Here is a 14,453-nt window from a genome sequence, read left to right on the forward strand (position 1 = left end):
TACACCTCAGAGGTTTAAAGAGTATTGATATGTCTTACGCATGTAGAAGTACTGTTATTTGATTGAAATTGTACTCAAGTACAATCTTCGGCAAAGTTTGAGATTCTTGCCAAGGGGGGCAAAAAAGAAGAGGAAAAAAATAGAATTAAATATATAGACCGTCTTGAGAGTCGCGCCAACCACTTTGTGTGTAACATATACAATAATGCAAAAATTATTAGTAACATATGTGATAATGTTGCGTCGATGTGTCGTTTAATGTTGTAAATTCATGATAAAATCAGGGCAGTACCATATATGACCTGCTGGGTGCAGTGTCGCTTCGCTATTTTCCATAAACTGGATATAAGAATGGACAACGCTCTCACGGGAAATGAATTTTTTTTAGAGCTCCCCCTGCTGACTGGCTGCAGCATAGGTCATAAACCCCTCCTCCTCAATAATAACAGATGGGATGTGGATGAAACTGTAAAGTTAAAATTCTCGTGACATGATTTTTTTCCAAACCTAAACACTGCTGTGATCATTAGTTATTATCGCCCTACATTGTGTTCAAGTGCTAATTTTTCTGTGAAGTATGACAATGATTGACAGCCTCGGATCTTGCGTAGCTCTCTTTGTGAATAGCATAAGCAGTTACGTCGTGAAGGAAAGCCAAGACGCCATTAAACTTTTCCGTTTTGTGTTTTTGTCTTTTTTGAGCTACTAGTATTAACCTCTATGATCTGATCATCTGAACAAGACGTTGGTAAAATTTCCAGTGGGAAAATTACATAAGTTCTTGGCGTAGCTGGGCTGCCTAAGTCATCAGGGCAGTGCGCTAAAGGGGCGGGGCATGTTTCCAGGGCTGCTCTTGTACTCCTTCGTTAGGAACACTGACCTGTTTATCTGTTTGTTGTTGCATTTATAACACTTCCTTAAACTGTGTTCTTGTGCGATTATGTAAATATTGCGAGAACTCCTCGGTCTCGTGACGTCAACCGGTAGCCGTGGAAGCACTCAAAATGCAACCGGTGGGTATTGCCGGACGGCGGACAGCGGAGCAAAACCAGATCGGAGCCTTAACGCAGCAGACACATTTCCAGTGGAAACTAGTAAGCACTGTATTTTGGCTTCAAGAACGTTGAGTAAAAACAGCTACAGTGCACGCCCAATGCTATTTACAGTGTTAAGAAGAATTGAGCAACAAAAGAAGAACCAACCTAAGGTCTCAAAAGTTTGGGACCATTTCACTCGGACTCAGAGTTGGGCTAGTTGTCTTACTTTCTAAATCCTTTGGATGCTATGCTTTTTTGCTACATTACTCCCATTTCTGCCACTTCAAATTTCAATGCCTTTTCTGCACATTTTTTTCCACTTTCAAGACATTTTTGGCACTCGTAAACTCTTTCCACCACTTTTCCCACCTGTTGTCACATATGTTGACCCAGTATTGTCACTTTTAACCTCTTTTCACCATATTTCATGCTTAGTTTGCCAATTTAACCACATTCACAATTTTTCATGCCCATTATTTGCCAGTTTAAAACTAATTGTCCATACTAATTCTTCCAATATGGACACTTTGAAACTTTTTTATGTCTTTTTCTGTCAGTTTTTGGCCATTTCTGTGGTTTTTAAAATCCCATTTCACCACCTTTTCCAACGCTTTTGGTCACTTTTAACCCATTTTATTAAACTTCCTGTCTATCAGTGGATATTATTCAGATCAATAAAGTAAATGTGGTTATCACAGATTCATAGGCTGACTTTATGGATGGGCCCCAATAAGCTCTCCTATTTATTCCACCTTATAGATGGCCCTGTTTCCACACGACTGTTCTTCAATGTTCATGTCTGTGTTCAACCACCTTCAGGTCCAGTGGGGGTCCCCGGTCTCTGGAACCTTTATTTTGGGGGTTGAGAGCTGAAAAGGTGGAGAACCACTGGATTAGTTAAAATGTTAACTAGTTTTAAACTGGGTTTTCCACAGGAGATGGAGTTCCCAGTGTGTTCTCTGCAGTGGACCAAAAAAGCCACAGGTTCTACTCTCTGCTGGTCAGCTCCATGGACAGAATCCAAAGGGCCAGGTTTCACTCACAGCTCAGAGACAAACTGCTGAGGGACCTGCCCACAGAGTGCAACGTGTCCCCCATGTGTTCCTTCCTGCCAAACGTCCAGGGCTCCGTGATCAGCGGGTACCTGGTAAAGGACAGTTCAGAGAGAGGGTCCCTCACTGAGAAGCTCCTGAGGGACTACGCCCAGCACGACCCGGTGTTAGTGTGCTCCTATAGCCCAGCTGAGGATTCCCAGGGGTGGACGCAGCATCTGTGGTCCAGTGAGGAGAAGGAATACAACGTGGTGTCCATAGAAGAGCCCACATACCACCCATCCACCCTCAACATCATCAACTCGGATGTTTTCTACTGCGTGGAGGAAGCTTCGGATGTTTTAAAAAAGGTACGTCAGCCTTTTGTTTGTATATTATCACACATTTATTTAAGAATCAGAATCAGAAAAGTTTTATTTGCCAAGTACAGTTTAAAAACAATACAAGGAACTTAACTTGGTGGTTGGTGCGAAGAAGAAAAACAAACCAGAAACACTATAATAATAATAATAATAATAATGATAAAGGATAAAATATGGATATATACATATGGACAACTATATAGTATTATTAATAGTTATTATACTTGAATGTATAGAGGTGGGGTTCACAATACCGATATTATCAATAATATTTTAAAAATTCATGTTACATCACATTATATGTCTCAAAAATAAAATAATAATACCACAAGTAGGGTTGGGTGATATGGACCAAAGCTCATATCTCGATATTTTTTCTCAAAATGCCGATAAATGATATAAATCTCAATATTTATTAATTCAACTGAAGTCAGACAATCACAAACAGTTCTAGGTTAAATTTGAAGATGCAAAGTTACACACAGGCACATTTATTAACAAACAGCTGCACAAAACAAGCCACTTTTGGTCGATATATTCCCCAGCCCGAGCCATAAGTGCATGCCAAGTGCAGAATTTAATTTAATTTACTGAGATTTTGTGCCACATTTACAGAATTTAACAGACTAAAATGAAAAAAAGTACATAAAGTCAAAGTTTTAACTTTTAAAAGTTAGACAAACCAACAGGTTCTTTTGTTTGATGTAATTCAATACATTATCCGGAATAAATACATATTTAGCACCAGCATATCCATTTTTGTCCTTAATAGATAGATAGTAGTGTTGCCATTTTGGGTCATCATTCATAGTTTGGAACTTTTTTAAACTTCAATGAAGAGGGTAAACAACTGTCATATTTATATATTTATGGAATTTAAAATACACATTTTTTAGATTAATAAGTAATAATAGATTTATTGTAATCTAATAGATGAGTACTCTATTAACCTCGGGGGGTTAATTTAATTATACTCACACAAATGAAGATTATGTAATCAGCGTCATAATTAGGACTGCAGCTATCAAATATTAAAATAATCACGCATTCTATCAATTATTCCATTGATTCATTTAGTTATTGGATAAAATATACTGTTGCTTAATTAAAGCACAATTTTAAATATAAAACAGAAAATATTACCTAGCAATTTTAAATGTAGTTATCACATATGTGTGAAATAGAAAAAGACAACAAAAATTAACAACAAATAGGTAATTATAAAAAAAACTGGGTAAAATAAATACTAAATACATGTGATTTCTGTTTTTTTTTTCAATTTTTTTAAATATACAAGGCTTTGAGGAATAGAAGATTCATCGACCATTTTTAGTTTATTGAGATATTGGAGGAATCGTTGCAGCTCTACTTATTGTGTTATTTTGTGACTGGAACAATGATCCATTTTCTGTTGGTATACCAGAGGTAATACTGCATTTTTGTAGCATAAATTGTTTAATCCTAGTTAATTTTGCTAGGTCGATAAACATTATTTAATAGTGAACAACTATCTTATGTCTTGTTTTTAACATACTTGTGTTTTAAAAGAATCATAACAAGGTATCATATAATATTTATAGGTGTTTATTACCATTGAAATTAAAAATGAGTTTTCATATTTATAGCTCAATGTATTGTGCTTTTAGTTATGTTTAGTTATATTGCTTATCACAAATGAAATACTCTATAACCTCATTTGTAAGGTGATGGAAATGTCTCCCTCATGTGGAGGAGAAAAACATTGCAGTTGATATAAACTAATCCTTTATCCTAATATGTATCTTTGTTGCCCAGGGAACAATCTGAGTCTGGCAGATATGTCAAAAAGATGTTTACTATTGGAAGAAATCATTAACAGTTGTACAGGTTTTTTTTAGTTTGCTGAATCAATTTTTAATGGGATCCACGCTGGCAAACCAACGATTCCCACTCAAAATCAAGGAATCCATTATGGCCAAAGAACTGAAACATTTGTTACGTTCATTTTAACATTAATCAGATATCTACATCAAAAGTTTGTGTTTAGTCATTGTACATGTTGGCAATGCTGCTAATGCTTATGCATGCACACACCAGGAACACAATGGATCATCATCCTGAGAAATAAATGAGAATAGATATTAATTCATGTTTTGATGGGGATTTAAATCAAATCATTCACGTTTCAAAAGGAATCTTTGTTGTACACAGCTGTGGCTGCAAAGAAATCGTAATTTCACCCTTTCCATGTGTAAAGTGTTGTGGTGGCCATTTTATATCTAGCTCTGGAGGCAAATTACAGTATTTTAAGTTATGTTATGACAATCCTTGTCCCCAAAAACCTACAATTTGCCAAAGTGATCATGTTTCTACGACTAACGGAACCAAGGTCATTTTAGATTGAAATTCGCAATACAGATGGCGGCCATCTTGGATCTTGCTTTTGAGCGCAATTTTAACATCTTTTGACCATATTTAATGCTTATTTTTGCCAGTGTAACCATATTCATCATTTGTCATGCCCATTGTTTGCCAGTTTCTACTTATTTTTCCTACTTTTTAAAGTACACCTTTTTTTGGGGAGGAAATGTTTGAGAACCACTGATTTTATGTGACAGTTATCCGTAATTCACCTATCCGTCGTTCGTTGCCTGTTTTCACAGTTATGGCTGTAAAGAAATCACAATTTCACTCTTTCCATGTCCCCCATCTTGGATCTTGCGCCGAGCACAATTTATGGTATTTTAAGATATATTATTTAATTCTTTGACCCTGAAAATCTATAATTTTTCACTGAGATCATGTTTCTATGTCAAATAGAACCAAATTTGGTTATGAAAAAATATCCAAATTGGCAATATGGATGGTGGCCATCTTGGATCTTGCTCTGAGCACAATTTTTTACCTCTTTTCACCGTATTTAATGCCTTTTTTTTTTGCCAATTTAAACACATTAACCTTTTGTCATGCCTATTGTTTGCCAGTTTACACTTATTGTTCCTACTTTTTAAATTATACCTTTATTCTGGGGGGGAAAGGTTGAGAACCACTGATTTTATTTGACACACTTATCTGTAATTCACAGTTATGGTCGTAAAGAAATCACAATTTCACTCTTTCCATGTCCTTGTCCCCCAAAAACCTACATTTTGTCACAATCATAAAGTTTTTATGGCTAATAGAACCATTCATTTATGGTATTTTTAGATGTATTATTGAATTCCTTGACCCTGAAAATCTATAATTCGCCACTGAGATCATGTTTCTTTGTCAAATAGAACCAATGTTATGACAAAATATCCAAATTGCCAATATGGATGGCGGCCATCTTGGATTTCTTGATTTTGAGTGGGAACTGTTTGTTTGCCAGTGTGGATCCCATTAAAAAAAAAAAAACAAAAATACAAATGTTCATGTTTTCTTCCAGAAATGAACATCTTAGCCCAATATTGCTACATATCTGCCAGGCTATGTGGGTTATTTGTGACTTTTTTGCTTTGTGTTGTTGTGCAGTGTGGTGACATCATCCCAGAGGCCTCGTCTGTGCTGGAGCTGCTTCACAGGCACAAAGTGAAGAGCAGAGATAAAACAGACTTCCCTGTTATTGTCATAGAGGGCCTGGATGCCACAGGTTAATGCACTTTTCCTGCTAAATAAATGCATGCTAGCTTTGATGCATAGATCGGATGCTAACTTAACGGATGGTGGTTTGCTGCTAAAGTCATTATACGCACAGGAGTTTCACTTATTGGAATATCAAGTGTCATGACCTCAGAGGAGTTGCATCACGTTGTAAATGTTGATGCAATAGTTTCCTTATTTAATATACTGAGCTGTTTACAAGAATTATGTTTCTCTTTCCCTAATCCAATGGTTTCCATCCCTTTTTGGATCATGACCCTATTGATATCACAAATTTCTGGCGACCCCAATGACTTTTTTTATAATATTTTTTTTTGTTATACCGTGTAACAAATACAGAGTAGCCAAGATTTGTGCACAAAGTGACAAAATGTGCCAGCTCAGATATTTCCATACTGTATTTCTATTATTTATTTATTTCCTCTTTTCTTTATACTGCTTTTTATTGAAATAGGTTTATATATTGGGACACTGGAAGTTTAGAATACAGTTGTTTGAGTATGTGTTGTGTTTTAATTTGAAAAATATTACAAAAACAATTTTAATAAGTTATTTTTTATATTGATTACTAGAGATTTCAGGTGACCCCAAGGTTGAAAAACACTGATGAAAGTGTATAGTCCTCATCATGTTTCAATTTCAGCTTGAGTTCGTTTAAAAGTGAATAAATAAATACAACTAATATGAAAATTTTGTGCGTATCATATAGCTTTTTCAATTTCAGGAAGTTAACTTCATCATAACGTCATATTTTGCGCAAGAATTGACATTTTCATCTCTCTGACCACCGGTTTACGGGGAAAAATTGCTTGTAAATGTGTGATATTTTACCAAAACATACATGCAAGGCTATATTCAGTGTCATATTACAATTTACGCTTCATTTTGTTTAAAAATAAAAAAAATAATTTAAAAATATTGCCCTTTCCATTTTAGAAAGTAAATTACGTTTTTTTTCGTCCGTTGTCGACGATCATGGAAAATCAGCGCTTCTTGAAAAGAAGAGTTTTAGATGTGTTTGATTGAAGGAATTACAAAGTGTGAACGTCTGTGCCTTCACAGGTAAAACCACTCTGACCGAGTCCCTCAGGGACACCCTGGGCGCCACACTTCTACGGTCCCCTCCCCACTGCCTGTCCCAGTGGAGAGCCCGCTTTGATCAGGAGCCCCCCCTCATCCGTAGGGCCTTCTATGCTTTGGGGAACTACATCACAGCAGAACAAATACAGCAGGAGGCCATGAAGGCCCCCGTCATTGTTGACAGGTAAACATGGCTGTATCTCAAATTAAATGTCGTCGGGAAGTATCTCGACCATTTAGACCTTCAGGTCGTGAGACACTGGGAGGGTTTTACCAGATGCCTTCAAGAAACTTTTTTTGAGCAATTTGAGCCGATTCTTGATTATTTTGACCATTTTTCTGCAACTACACTAAACTTGCCATATTTCAACCAGTTTTCATCACTTTTTCTTGACATTTTGCTCCTTTTAATGTATTTTTGCTACATTACTCCCATCTCTGCCACAAACCCTTTTCTGCACATTTTTTACACTTTCAAGACATTTTAAGCACTTATAAACCCTTTCCACTACTTTTCCCACCAAATGTTGCATATCTTGACCTAGTATTGTTACTTTTTACCTCCATTCACCATATTTTTGTCAAGTTAACCACATTCATGATTTGTCATGCCCATGTTCTTACTTTTAAAATTACATTAACCTAAACTGCCATTTTTCAGCCAATATTGACACTTTGAACCCTTTTTACTACTCTTTCTGGCTGTTTTTTGGCCACTCTAATTTGCAACTGTAACCAATTTCTGTGGTTTGTAAAATCCCATTTCACCACCTTTTACACCATTTTTGGTCACTTTTAACCTGTTTTATTTCTGAATAAAACATATATTTCCATCTTTAAGATAACTATATACTATGGCACAAATAATAATAAACTTCCTGGATAAGAGTGGATATTATTCAGATAAATAAATGTGGTTATCACAGATTCATAGAACAATGGACCATCATTTTGCTGACTTTATGGATGGGATCCAAAAAGTTCTCATCTTTATTCCCTCTTATAGATGGCCCTGTCTCCACATGAGACATGTTCAGCCAGGTACAGTGGGGGTGGGGGTCCGTGGTCACTGTATTAATGTGATACAATTCACCGACCTGTCATTCGTTTCCTGTTTTCAGGTTCTGGCACAGCACAGCAGCTTATGCTATCGCCACTGCAGTGAGTGGTCCAACGTGCAACCTTCCTGAGGTGGGCTCAGAGCTGTACGTTTGGCCCCGTGATCTACCCCAGCCCAGTCTTGTTATTTTACTCAGCCTGGACCCAGAGGAGAGGAAGAGGAGGCTGAGGAACAGAGGTCAAGGAAAGACTAATGAGGAGCAAGAGTTGGATCACAACCAGCTTTTCAGACTCAGGTAAGGAAGTAGTTGTAATTGTTATTCAGCAATCTGCCACATTTGGCTGTTTGGGTGGGAAAGATAGGAGAAAAAAATTGCATGAAAAAGCCTAGTGGTTACGGAAGTGGGCTTGTAACCGGAGGGTTGCAGGTTCAAATCCACTGTGGGCCATCACTGTGGGACCTTGAGCAAGTCCCCTAGACCTAATTGCTTCCAGGACTCTCTTGAAAAAGAGATTATTAATCTCAATGACACTTTCCTGATTAAATAAAGGTTAAAATAAAAAAAATAAAAAACTGATGACATCATCACCAAGTCTGTCGATTCAGGAGGTGGGGCGTGGGGGTGGGGCGCCCAAACAAATCCGGTGGAGGTAGGACTGATGACATCATAACTGTAGAGTCAGGACTGATGACATTATCACTAAGTCCATTGACTCAGGAGGTAGGACGTGGGGGTGGGGCAAGCAGCAGCCATGTTGAAACTCTCAGCTCAGTCTGATCTTGATCCACAGAGTTATTTGAAGAACACACACACAGACAGAGATTCCTTGCTTTTATAGAAATTATTTTATATTATATTATTAAAGGTCTGTGCTTTGTATGGCTATTGCAGAGTACAGCATTCTCACCTGTATTTTCCTCTGAAAATGCAGTTTCTCTCGTTAATATAGTGTTACAGGCTGCCCTGATGGACCATGACAGAAATGGTAGAAAATGGATAGTTGAGCGTTAAGACATATGAGGATACAGTGTGAACCCTCACACACTTCCACTGGCCGGTCAGCTGCCGACTCGCTCTGATCCATCAAACACTTAACAATCAATTACTGTCCGGTGGGAGAAGCAGCTGATGAGAAAGAGCAGGTGATTAGTTGCTGAGCTGCTGGGCTCCATTAAGCTGGTCAAAACTCACAGGCACTGCCGCTCCAGTTAGACGCTACTCAGACAGGTCGATGGTTGCTTTCATTCATCCTCCAATCCTGACATAATGGCCTTTCCACATGAGACGGACACACGTTTAGTTGCTGAGGTGAGAAAGTAGCAGAGGTGTAAAGAATACTGATATATCCTACTCAAGTAAGTCATACATAAAATACTCAAGTATAAGTAAAATGTAGCTCAAATATATAGTATTCAAAGTAAAAGTTACTAGTTACTTCCAACCCCATGGCCGCTATCTGCTTCATTTTTGCTGCAGTACCATAACATGAACTGCTGGGAGCAGTGTTGCTTCACCATTTACATTGTGAAGAAGAATTGTGCAACAGAAGAACCAACCTAAAGTCTCAAAACTTTGGAACCATTTCACTGAAATCTCAACTAAAAACCTTCTTATATCAATTTTTTATTGAGTATCTGCTACAGCGGAGCCTACATCACAGAGAGATGTAGGCTCCACTGTAGCCTTGAAAGGAAGACGATCATCACATGACTCAAGCGCCAAAAAATTACTTGTATTCCTAAAATAACAACAAATGAATTCATATATATTGTGTACAGTCACTGTGTTTTATGGCACTTAGAATATTTGTATATTATGTACATCATATTAAGCAAAATGTTTTTCGAAGGACTTTGGGAAAACTGTCATGAAAACCTTTGACCACTAGGGAACGTCTAAGAACATACAGATTATGTTCAAAGTGTCACAACAGAAATAAGAAAATATTCACAAAAAGTAACAGTTTATGAAAACGTTTGACCACTGGGGGGGCAAAGCTCCCCCTGTCCACCTCAAACTCTGTGTATGCCTCAGAGGTGTAAAGAGTACTGATATATCCTACTAAGTAGAAGTACGCTTACTTGATTAAAATTGTACTCAAGTACAAGTACAAGTAAGTCATACATACTGTAAAATACTCAAGTATAAATAAAAAGTAGCTCAATAAAATAATAGTCAAAGTAAAAGTTACTAGTTACTTTCAATCCAGCCCCCCTCCCCCCACATTTATTTTTGGTAATAAATCTTGCCACGTTCTCTTGCATACAGTAAACATCTCATGTATAAACACAATCTTGCACAATTGGAACTAAATTTATTTTTCACAAAGGCATCTGTATAAAATAAAAGGTTTGTCAAAATATACAATTCTTTTTTAAATAAAATAATACTAATTAATTTAAAGGGCCCGTGTTCAGCTAAATGGTCTCTTCTGTGCTTGAAACATCATAAAGTGCTATTAGGGCTTCATACACATACCCAAAGTGTTTTTTTCATTGATTTCCTCAATAGTTAGTTACAGGGTGATTTGCTCCTTTCTTACTGCAGGGGCGAACACCTCGCTCCAATTTGATGACGTGTTCCCACTTTGATAACGAATTTGACGCATCACTGAGCTGGAGAAGCCATGCCTCCAGGAAACTCTCTGCCGTGATTGACATGTAAACAGACACGCCCACAAAGATGAGCATTTCAGCGTCCTTCGCGCAGTGCTATGTATGTATTTTCTACAGTCTATGTATGTACCGGCGAATGCCCCGCTCCCACGCTCTGTCTCGTGTTTATAAAGCAGCATGAGCTCGGCTACGGAGTGGGTGGTAGGAGGGTGGGCCGTCCTCTGGCCCTACATCACCGTGCGGGGAGGTAGAAGTCGGTGTCCCGTCTATAGACATGCCCACTCAAGTAGGCCACAAATCAGCCTGTTTGTGTAGAACTGGTCGGAAAGTGACTTTTCAGAGGCTAAAACTCTGGAAAACAGGCAAGTTTGGGAAAATAAACCTCAAATACTATGTTTTTGTTGTTCTTAGAACAAATGGAGATGGGTGAAAAATAGCATGACATGGGACCTTTAATTCAAAATAACACAATTCTTATGCTCCAAGTAAAGCTAAATTTATCAACTGTAAAACTGAGAAAATAACCAGCATTCAATGCTGTTGAGGAGCTGTTTCTCAATGTCCATAGTAGTAAAGTAGTTTGGGTGTAGAAATATAATGCATTACTTCTTTTAAAATGAACTTAAGTACAACTAAAATGACTGATTTAGAAATATACTCAAAGGAGTACAAGTACCCACAAAAGCAACTCAATTGCAGTAACGTGAGTACTTTTAATCTGTTACTTTCACCTGTGATGATTTGGACACTTTGGACCAATTATTTTCACAACTCTTTGGTTTCAGGAAATAGCTTCACTCTGGTTGTTACATGTTTGTTTTTTTTGTTTTTTTTTAAACTATACTGCAATCAGTTTTGCTTTAAAGCCACTCATTGCAATGAATGGGTGTTTTCTCTCTGTGTGTGCAGAGTGGAGGAGGCTTATCGGAGAATCAGCGGCCCAGCTTGTGTCACAGTGGATGCGAGTCCTTCCGCCGACAAAGTGCTCCAACAAGTGCTGCTTTTAATTAGGGCCAAATGCCACTTGTAAACATTTTCTATCTGTTCTGATGGCAACGAAGCATCAAGTGGATGTAATGCCTTCTGTCACCACTGGGTGTCACTAATGTGTTAAGAATGTGATGGTTTGGAGGTGGGCTTGACCAGGGGCTGAACCACTTGCTGCAACTGGAAAACACACATTAATGTACACACAGAAACACAGAAACACAGAAAGAACATTTTTGAAAAAGAAAAAAAACAGAAGAAAAAGAAAAAAAAAAAAAAAAACTGAAGAGAAAGAATGAAGATGAGGAAAAAGAAAAAAGAAGGAAAAAAAAACAGTAGGAAAAAAAACAGAATAAGAAAAAAACAGAAGAAAAAAGAAACAAAAGAGGAAAAAATTTAAAAACACCAAAAGAAAAAATAAATAAATAAATAAAAAAAAAAAACAGAAATAAAAAAAAAAAGAAGAAAAAGAGTGTACCGATATATATGTTGGTTAGATGTCAGTTAGATCCCACTCAAGCCCACAAAAACAACTAAATAACTAAATGGTGTATACACTACAAACTGCAACATTTCTACTGATAATAATTTCCTGCCTTTAGACGACACATGTCTTGTCTTTTGTTTCAGGGTTGACTGAAAGTCCTGTCCTGGACTCATTTTTCTTGGCAAAACTGATCAATAAAACCACCAGAGAGCTTAGAGCTGACTGTTTAGTGAATGGCAGGTCACTAATTTAAGAGACAAGGTTCCTTACAAGATATTATTTAATCTATCTTTAATAACCTATTTTCCCTTGAAAGCAGATTTTCAATTTATGGGTCACAGAGCTGTTTTTTTTCAGTGGGTTGTTATGGGAATTCCTCACTTTAATGCTTAATTTAGTTGACAATAATCATTTTTGTGGTTATTCCAAGTTTTTGGAATCCAACGGGTGCCTACTTTATGTTCCCAAGACACACTGTTTGGTTTTGATTTAGAAAGCTTCTGATGTTGAAATATATATTTACTATGATTCATGGAATAAATGAGATTATTAAACTGTTTGAGTGGCGGCTTCTTTTTAAGGTTCAATGGGTTTCAAAGACAGAAACTCTGTTCTCCAGGGTCATACGGGGTGCTAGGGTTTACCTTAGCTGACATCAGAGCCAGACAATCACGATTCTGCTCTGGCTCAGCCTGAAGCCAATGTGGAGGCTCCAGTTGACCTCACTTAAAGGTTTTTGGAATGTAAGAGAAACTCAGAGGAAGTGTAGAAAGTGGTGTTGTAATACTCTAGATCACATTTTGAAGGTCTTAGTCTTGTCTCGGTCTGGCCAGACTCGGGATTTTCCGTCAAGAGAGACCAGCAATGATCTGCTTTTCTTCAACTTTATTAATATGATAATATGGAGAAGCACTTGGAACTGTTGTTGATTAATTCATGTTGTAACGTGAAACATTAGCGTTGGCTCACTGATTGGAAATCTTTTCCAGTGCTTTATGAGTCAGACTGGAACATCAGATCATCTTATTTCTAGTCAGAAATATTACTGAACACTTACTTTAGGCCTCATTCACCTGACAAATAAACATCACACAAGGATTTATTTGAATTTCTTGGAAGAATTTAGTTCACCAACTTTGTCAAGAGTTGAGATTTTTGAATGTTGGGCTTTGAAAGAGTTGCAGACACCTTGTTTTTGTCTGTATTTAAAAGAAAACTTAGATTATAGAGAGATTGATCTTTAACTGTGCCCTGTGATGGACTGGCGCCCTGTCCAGGGTGTACCCCCGCCAAGCGCCCTATGAGAGCCGGAAATTGGCACCGGCAGACCCCCGCGACCCTGTTAAACGGGAATAAGCGGGTATGAAAATGGATGGATGGATGGATGATCTTTAACTGTTCAACCTTGTGGTTTGTAAAATAGATTTTTATGGTCTTGGTCTTGGTGCATTCTGGTCTCGAGCGAGTCTTGGTATCAGATAGAGTTCTTGAATTCAACACTAGTAGAAAATGAGTGACTCACTTGGAAATGAAGCCAAGAGAGCCAAGTTTTTACCATCAGCCATTTACTGTATATATGTTTCACTCCACTAGTGTGCCACTTACACCCCATCTGAGCAAGTCTATTCCATGATATACCAAAGATAGGATTGAGAGACTACAGTATAAAGGGTGTCAAACTAATTTTAGTTCAGGGGCCAAATACAGACATGTTTAATCTAATGTCAGCTGCAGATTATAGACTGGGAAATGAGCAAATTATACATTATTGTGCCTTAGTTTGGACTTCCATGTATCAATGATGTGTAAAATATGTGAAGCACGAACAACATCCTAGCAATAAGTGACAAATATCAGTCCCTGAAGGATCTACACAAAATCAATTTCCTTGATTATGACCAAAAATTGAGAGTTCTTTCAAAAATTTCAGATTCAAAATGACTGCCACCATGTGATATAAGCATGGTTAAACTGTGAGCCCCGCAAATATTGTGGAGTGTTGTTGAATTTCTGTATTTGGAGGGAATTAGTCTGTAATTTACACAATCATTTCTGTTTTAGTGCCTTAGTTTTCACTTCTATGTATCAATGATGTGTAAAATATGTAAAGAACTTTCAACATCTATAGCAATAAGTGACATATATCAGAAC

The 14,453-nt window shown here is 37.4% G+C and overlaps 1 protein-coding gene across 1 annotated transcript in view; it reads left to right on the forward strand.

Annotated features, from left to right (window-relative positions):
- Nucleotides 1-12,052, forward strand: part of cmpk2 (cytidine monophosphate (UMP-CMP) kinase 2, mitochondrial) — a 12,584-nt gene extending 532 nt beyond the window's left edge. Inside the window, exons 2-6 of the mRNA XM_028438325.1 lie at nt 1,973-2,439; nt 5,944-6,061; nt 7,135-7,336; nt 8,274-8,507; nt 11,738-12,052. Coding sequence (XP_028294126.1) covers nt 1,973-2,439; nt 5,944-6,061; nt 7,135-7,336; nt 8,274-8,507; nt 11,738-11,858 — 1,142 coding nt within the window. The 3' untranslated portion in view covers nt 11,859-12,052. The remainder of the gene's footprint in view (nt 1-1,972; nt 2,440-5,943; nt 6,062-7,134; nt 7,337-8,273; nt 8,508-11,737) is intronic.
- The last annotated feature ends 2,401 nt before the right edge of the window (nt 12,053-14,453 follow it).

This window comes from Gouania willdenowi, chromosome 22, assembly GCF_900634775.1.
Source record: "Gouania willdenowi chromosome 22, fGouWil2.1, whole genome shotgun sequence".
Taxonomy (NCBI): Eukaryota; Metazoa; Chordata; class Actinopteri; order Blenniiformes; family Gobiesocidae; genus Gouania; species Gouania willdenowi.